Genomic DNA, 8,104 nt, shown 5'->3' with positions numbered 1-8,104 from the left:
AGCGAAGGCCGTGTTTGGGGCGCAGGCGCCTGGGAATTCACGCAAGATTTCTCCATGTTGTTTCCGCGGACTGACACCTCAGCGAAGGTGCGGACGATGAGGACGGGCGCCCCTTTTCCATGGAGGTGGAGGGAGGAGGAGCCAGTGCTCCATAAAACTCCCCCGCCTCGGTCCGCTTGCTCTCATTTTGGTGCAGCAGGTCCTTCCATGGAGAACACAAGCAGGTACACTGCGTACCTGTTGTGGGGAGGTTGGGAGGTAAAGGGTGGGGATGTGAGAAGGGTGGTGGTGGGGGGGGGGGGGGTGTTGACAGCACGTAGCCCACAGCGCGCGCGCACACACACACACACGCACACACACACACATACACACACACACACACACACACACACACACACACACACACACACAAACACACACAAACACAGTGACTCGCTTGGTGAGGAAGAAAGGGTGAAAGACGTAGAAGGTGGACTGGCCGCCCAGGTCGAAGATCTTGAAGGAGACCTGCATCTTGCCTTCGCCAATTGTCGCATCAAAGTCCATGTCCTTGATTGCCTTCTCCACCTCCTCCTTCGAAACGGATGGGGTGGTCACGGCAACGACGTCAGCATCGTCGTCACCAACGTCGGCGTGGCTGGAAGCTGGGTGCTGCTCCTTTGCTGCAGGCGTTGCTGTGGAGGCATCACGACCTGCAGCAGGTGCAGGCACGGCTGCGGTGGACGCCTTGTCGGATGAGGGGGTGGAAGTTGTGGATGTGCCATGGCTCTTCTTGCGCTGCTTCTTGGCATCCGTCCTGGCCTGCTTCTTGGCCTGCTTCTTGGCCTCCTCGTGCTGTTGCTCGGTAACACGGGTGGCGTGCTGCGCCCGTGCCTTTGCTGACGCGCGCTTCAGCTCCTCGTCCACGCCGGCCTCGCGTGCCATCGCCGTGCCAACGAGACTGCGGATGAACTCGGACGTGCTCTGGTCGCTCTCCTGCACGAGATGTGGAAGGGTGGGTGTTTGTGAGTGTTGGTGAACAAAGACATAAGGTGGTGATTGATCGAATGATGGTGGAAGCAGGTGTTGGTACAAGGTGGATGCACATATCACACACACACATACACACACACACACACCGACAGACAACACACACACACACACACGCACACACACACCAACAGACAACACACACGCACACACACACACGCACACACACAGGCAACTAAACGAACCTTCCAGTCGCACACTTCCATGGTGTGGACGGTGACTCTCATGTCGTTGGTGGTGGCGCCGAGTGTGGAGTGCTGCTGCTTGTTGAACGGCTTGCCCTGAAGCGAGTCCATAAGCGTCGTCTTGCCCGCGCGGCCCTGGCCAGATACTCCCATCTTGGCTCTCCCCGCCATGTGCGTGTCGGAACGCTCTGCAATGTCCATCATGCGCGCCTGCACCGCCTCCCTGTGCACCTGTGTACATCAAAACGGGTTCACACAGAAAAAATGTCAACAGGGAAGAGCGTTGATGGTGGTTGGCGTTGGCGGGGAATGAATGGATGATGGTGTATGATGGCGGCGCGCAAGACATTAATTCGGACGTGTGTTGCAAGAGGTTCACAGGAACAAATGCCTGAAGTGGTGCGGCATGACAAAGGACAATGTGTTTCGTCTGCACGTACCTGCTCTGCGTCTGTTTCGTCCGAAGCAGCAGTGGTTCCCTGTTGCTGCTGCTTCTCGCTGCCTGGGTTGAGGCCCTCGATGGCGGTGGTGATGGCGGTGTGGCCGCTGGCTTTGGCTACATCGTGAGGTGTCTCCCCCTACAAAGGACGACGAAAGCGCATTTGCATGTCATGTGCGTGAATGGGCAGCAAGTTTGGGAGATGGGAACACGAAGACAGACAGGGGAGAAGCTGTGGATCAGCGGACGCACGACCATAAGTACAAGCACAAGCGCAAGTGTCAGAGAAATCACCTGTTTGTTTTTGATGGAGGTGTCTGCGCCCTTCTTCAGGAGCAGCTCCACGACGGCGGATTGGTTCTGCCTGCAGGCAACGTGCAGCGGCGTGTCGCCCTGTGGTTGGATGATGGACAGTGGGAGTGGGAAAGAGGGCAAGTGGTGAGAGTCATGGCAACATACACACAGCTCGCTGCACGAGTGAGCCATCCGCTTCACAAGCACAAGCACACACATGCACGCACCTGTTTATCTTGTTGGTTGACGTCTGTATTGTGCCGGATGATGAGGGAGGTGACGGCTGCGACATTGCCGGCCTTGCAGGCACTGAGCAGGCGCTCGTGCTGTTGCTGCTCATTGGTCGCAGGCGCGTCCTGTTGCTGGTCTTCTTGGTCGGTGTGCGTGGTCTCGTGTTGCTTCCTCTCCTCGCACGCTTTGTTGAAGGCGTTGCGCTCAGAGGCATCTTCCCTGTGATTCCACACATAAGATGGGACGCAAGTAGAACGCAGCACGTGAGAGGAGAAGAGTTCAGAGCAGAGAGACAGCGCATGACAGGAAGGGAAAGCACACACGTGGACTGACCAAATAGTGCCGATCTCGCGGTCGACGGGCAGCGCGGCACCAAAGGCGCGGGCGGTGGCGGCGGAGTTGCCCTTGATGCTGAACGCGGACACGTGGTGGATGTGTGTTGGTTGAGGAGGAGGGAGCAAGTATGGTGTGCACGAGTTGTTTTGGGGGAGGGGGTGGTTGTGGAGAAATGCAAGGGTAAGCGGAGGAACATGGTGTGCTGTGGCGTGCACACAAAGAGTGGTGATGGACCACATTGCCCACAACAGGACACAGGTGTTCATGAGGCAGGCGCAACGCAATCGACGCACTCAAGCCCTTCCAGCGTGCGGTTCTGGTCCAGGGCGGCTCCCAGCGCCGTACCGCCAACTGGCGTGATGGAGTTGTCGCCCAGGCTGACAGTAGCAAGCAGGTGTGTGGGAATGGGAATGGAACAGGGGAATGGGACACGAAGCCGTGAAGGGAGAGCGAACAATGGGTCAGTGGCATGGATGAAAGTGGGTCGTGGATGGATTGCGTACACGTGAGCTTGCATTCGGGTGACATGATGTGACTTTCAGTCATGGTCGCACAGGCACAAGGGACAATGCCAGTGGCACAAGGTGTGGCAGCACGCATGTCACAGTGAAAGATGGAAGCACTTGTGGCAAAACAAGCACAGAGCAGAGACATGGTGCATGGCTGGCAGTGCCTCGATTTGCACATCGCGAATTGTCAACGAGGGGAGGGTTTCCTCTTACAAAAGATATTGGAGAGTCATGTTCTGCTTCAGCACCTCCGCCAACGCCACAGCGACCTGGTCGCCGATGGAGTTGCTCTCCAGGCTGTGCACACACAAGACAGGAGGGACAGGGTGGAGGTTGATGACAGCGCACATGGTGGTGGTGATGAGGGGTGATGAGTGGATGGCCAGCAGCCAGTGAGCCTGCTACACTGCAAAACTCGCAAATCACACAAGCATACGTGCTCAAAGTGAGTGCCTTCAATGCATGTGCATGCCTGCACTCACACGAGAGCCGTGAGGGACTTGTTGTGCTTCAGCATTTCTGTCATGGCCACGGCGCCCTTGTCGCCGATGGTGTTGTCGTTCAGGCTGCGCACACAAGAGTAATTAGGGGAGAAGGAGGGTGATGGCAGCATATGTGGTGGAGAGGAGAAGCGATGAGTGGATGACGAGTACATGGGACGCCAAACAGCCAATGAGCCTGAATAAGTGCACATGCACGACCAAGACCACACGAGCACATGCTTAGAGGATGCCTGCAATGCATGTGTGTGTGTACTCACCCAAGTCCTTCTAGGGTCGTGTTGTGCTTCAGCATCTCAGCCAACGCCACAGCGCCCTCAGTACTGATAGGATTGCCCTGCAGGCTGTGCACACACAAGAGAGGAGGAAGTGGGAGGTTGATGACAGCATATGCAGTGTGGGTGACGAGGACATGATGGATAAACAGCCACTGAACTTGCACATCAAAGCCACACACGAGCACAGAGGGTGCTTTCAATGTATGTGTGATCCCAATCCCCACTCCACCTAGAGGTCCTGGTGATGTTCGGTGTTGGTGCTTGTCGTGTTGTGCTTCAGCATCTCAGCCAACGCCACAGCGCCCTCAACACTGATAGAATTTCCCTGCAGGCTGTGCACACACAAGAGAGGAGGAAGTGGGATGTTGATGGCAGCATGTGCAGTGGAAAGCAGGCATGAGTGGGTGACGAGTACAATGGGTGGTAAGCATCCATTGGCCTGCACATCAAAGCCACACACGAGCACAGAGGGCGCCTTTAATTCACGGGGTGTTCACACTCACCTGAGTCGTTCGAGGGTCGTGTTGTGCTTCAGCACCTTCGCCAACGCCACAGCACCCTTGTCGCTGATGGAGTTGCTCTCCAGGCTGTGCACACGAGAGAGACAGAGAGAGAGAGGAGGGGAATGGAAGGTTGATGACAGCACACATGGTGGTGAGGAGGGATGATGAGTGGATGACGAGCACAATGGGTGGTAAGCAGCCACTGAACTTGCACATCAAAGCCACACACGAGCACAGAGGGTGCTTTCAATGTATGTGTGATCCCACTCACCTGAGGCCTGTGATGGTCGTGTTGTGCTTCAGCATCTCAGCCAACGCCACAGCGCCCTCAACACTGATAGAATTTCCCTGCAGGCTGTGCACACACAAGAGAGGAGGAAGTGGGATGTTGATGGCAGCATGTGCAGTGGAAAGCAGGCATGAGTGGGTGACGAGCACAATGGGTGGTAAGCAGCCACTGAACTTGCACATCAAAGCCACACACGAGCACAGAGGGCGCCTTTATTCACGTGTGTTCACACTCACTTGAGCTCCGTGAGGGACTTGTTGTGCTTCAGCACCTTCGCCAACGCCACAGCACCCTTGTCGCTGATGGAATTGTGTACCAGGCTGTGCACACGCAAAGCAGGAGCGAGGGTGAGCAAACACACCACGCGCAAGAAGCAATGCATGAATGAAAGGAGGGGAAACAGGGCGCAGCATGCACCAACAGCAACCCAATCGACTGTGCATGTCACACGGTGCAATCCACGTCACCACGCACATGAGCTCTTTGAGGCACGTGTTGTCCTTGAGCGCCTCGGCTACCTCACGCGTCTCACTGTCGCCGAGGTCATTTCCTACCAGGCTGCAATTCCAAATTGTGTCATGAGCAAGCGTATGAGGAGGGTGCAAACGCGAGGGTGTAAGCCACAACTACCACAGGTACACTCTTGTGGTGCGAGTTGTGCGATCGCACACGTACCCAAACACAAAGCCAAGCTCCTCACAAAAAAAAAAAAAAAACAAGGACAAGCAAAGAAAAACGCAAAAAAAAAAAAACATGCACAAACACACGTGTCCTGCTATTCTTTCCCCATCAAGCGTGTATGTTTCAGCATGTTGGATCGGGTTCTTACACTCACCGCACTTCATCTCCACACGTGTTGTTGGCGATGGCCCTGATCTTGTTCTTCTTGCGCGCTTCGTTGAAGGCGGCCTTGCCCTCTTTGTCGTCATACCTGTGGTTCCACACATAAGATGGGACGCAAGTAGAACGCAGCACGTGAGAGGAGAAGAGCAGAGAGACAGCGCATGACAGGAAGGGAAAGCACACACGTGGACTGACCAAATAGTGCCGATCTCGCGGTCGACGGGCAGCGCGGCACCAAAGGCGCGGGCGGTGGCGGCGGAGTTGCCCTTGATGCTGAACGCGGACACGTGGTGGATGTGTGTTGGTTGAGGAGGAGGGAGCAAGTATGGTGTGCACGAGTTGTTTTGGGGGAGGGGGTGGTTGTGGAGAAATGCAAGGGTAAGCGGAGGAACATGGTGTGCTGTGGCGTGCACACAAAGAGTGGTGATGGACCACATTGCCCACAACAGGACACAGGTGTTCATGAGGCAGGCGCAACGCAATCGACGCACTCAAGCCCTTCCAGCGTGCGGTTCTGGTCCAGGGCGGCTCCCAGCGCCGTACCGCCAACTGGCGTGATGGAGTTGTCGCCCAGGCTGACAGTAGCAAGCAGGTGTGTGGGAATGGGAATGGAACAGGGGAATGGGACACGAAGCCGTGAAGGGAGAGCGAACAATGGGTCAGTGGCATGGATGAAAGTGGGTCGTGGATGGATTGCGTACACGTGAGCTTGCATTCGGGTGACATGATGTGACTTTCAGTCATGGTCGCACAGGCACAAGGGACAATGCCAGTGGCACAAGGTGTGGCAGCACGCATGTCACAGTGAAAGAAGAAATTAAGGGGGGGGGATGATTTCTTTGCGCAAACCCCCATGATAGAGACGTCGTGCATGGCTGGCTGGTTGGCTGTGCTTCGATTTGTACATGGTGAATGCAGGAACAATGCAACGGCACATTGCCAAAGTGGTTCTTCCACTCACTCCAATGTTTTGAGAGCCGTGTTGTGCTTCAGCATCTCCGCAAACGCAACAACACCTTCGCCGCCGATGGAGTTGGCTGCCAGGCTGTCCAGATGGGATGATGGCACGCAGGGCAATGATGCCACAAGAGTGAGGAAGGGCGAGTGCGTGATGATTGCTGTGGGTGGCAACACAGCCATTGAACTCATCCATCCACCACACATGTGCATTCGCACTCACAGCATGGGATAAAAGTGCAACGCCAGTGGCGCAGCCCATTTACATCCATATATGCATGTGTTTACACGCACTTGAGTTCTTCGATGTTCGTGTTGTGCTTCAGCATCTCCGCCAACGCAACAGCGCCCTCAGGACCGATGTCATTGCGCCACAGGCTGTCAAGATGGGATGATGCCACGCAGGGCGATGATGCCATATGGGTGAGGGAGGGTGAGTGCGTGATGATTACTGTGGGTGGCAACACAGTCGTTGAACCCACACCACCAATCACACACTTGCATGCACACAGCACGGGATAAAAGTGCAACGTGACGCAGCCCATGTCCATCCACACATGCATATGTGCACCCCCACCTGAGTGATGTCATGGTCGTGTTGTGCTTCAGCATTTCTGCCAACGCCGCAACGCCCTCATCGCCGATATTATTGCCTCCCAGCCTGTCAACACGGAAAGGGGTCGGTCAAAACACATGCCATGAGCACACAAACAGGAGAAAAGGTCGGCCAACAACCAGCATGAAGCAGCCCAACCCGAACTACATACATGCCACACGATGCAGCTCAAATCACCACAGGACGAACCAGAGTGTATTGAGGCAGGTGTTGTCCTTGAGCGCCTCTGCCACCGCACGCGCCCCACTGACGCCGTTGGCCATTTCATCCAAGCTGCCATTCAACATGTGCCAAGAGCAACACAAGCAGGCAATAAGTCACCGACGGCCATGGCGATTGTGGCTTGCCCAACACGAACAGCCCAGCAACAAGGTAAGCAGAGAGCAGTGCATGCAGGGTGCGTGCTGTTTCCAACACAGCAATGTGCCGTTTTGTTGTACTCACTTCTCAAAATCCCCACACGTGTTGTTGGCGATGGCCCTGATCGTGTCCTTCACACTATCCTCGCTCACCACCTCCATGCCCTCCTCGAGCTCCTCGCCCTCGTAGAACGCTAGCAACTCCGTCTGCGCCAGCAAGGCCTCCACCTCCTCCCTCGCTCTCTTCTCTCCGCCGGACATGGCGAATCGACGATCGTGTGGCTTGTTGTTGTGAAATGCTTTGCTTGTTGTGTGGCGTGTTGATGTGAATGGAGGACGAAGAAAGGAATAAAAAAAATGGATGGATGGATGGATGGACGACACAGCAGATTTTTTCTTCTCCTCCCTCCTCCTTCCCTTCCCTTTCCTTCCTTCCACAAGGCGCCATGCCACTGCAGGACACGGTGACGTTTCGGGAGGTGTGTGGGCTGTTTGAACGGGTGCATGCGCGAAGCAAGAACAAAGTTGCCGTCATGGCGGCCTTCATCTCCGACTGGCGGCGCTCAGGCTGTGGCGATCCCCAGGTGTGTGTGTGTGTGTGCGTGCGTGTGTGTGTATGTGTGTGTGTGTGCGTGTGTGCGTGTATGTGTGTTTGTGTGTGTGCGTGCGTGTGTGTGTGTATGTGTGTGTGTGTGCGTGCGTGTGTGTGTGTGTGTGTATGCGTGTGTGTGTCTGT

The 8,104-nt window shown here is 55.7% G+C and overlaps 1 protein-coding gene across 1 annotated transcript; it reads right to left on the bottom strand.

Moving 5' to 3' along the window:
• Positions 1–182: 182 nt before the first annotated feature.
• Positions 183–7,704, bottom strand: PTSG_12243 (uncharacterized protein; the record flags this gene model as incomplete). The annotated part of the gene is made up of 23 exons (XM_004994279.1): positions 7,454–7,704; positions 7,199–7,282; positions 6,971–7,054; positions 6,688–6,771; positions 6,398–6,481; positions 5,928–6,011; positions 5,632–5,709; positions 5,429–5,524; positions 5,068–5,151; positions 4,830–4,913; positions 4,576–4,659; positions 4,305–4,388; positions 3,784–3,867; positions 3,506–3,589; positions 3,237–3,320; positions 2,808–2,891; positions 2,512–2,589; positions 2,175–2,397; positions 1,948–2,046; positions 1,655–1,792; positions 1,215–1,445; positions 425–975; positions 183–237 (listed from the first exon to the last, which is right to left on the bottom strand). Exons 1-23 carry the CDS (start codon positions 7,627–7,629, stop codon positions 183–185), a joined length of 2,817 nt encoding a protein of 938 aa, XP_004994336.1. The 5' UTR covers positions 7,630–7,704.
• Positions 7,705–8,104: the final 400 nt, after the last annotated feature.

Source organism: Salpingoeca rosetta, assembly GCF_000188695.1.
Source record: "Salpingoeca rosetta unplaced genomic scaffold supercont1.11, whole genome shotgun sequence".
Taxonomy (NCBI): Eukaryota; class Choanoflagellata; order Craspedida; family Salpingoecidae; genus Salpingoeca; species Salpingoeca rosetta.
The sequence above is the reverse complement of the archived record's forward strand: the minus strand, read 5'-3'. Positions and strand labels throughout refer to the sequence as shown.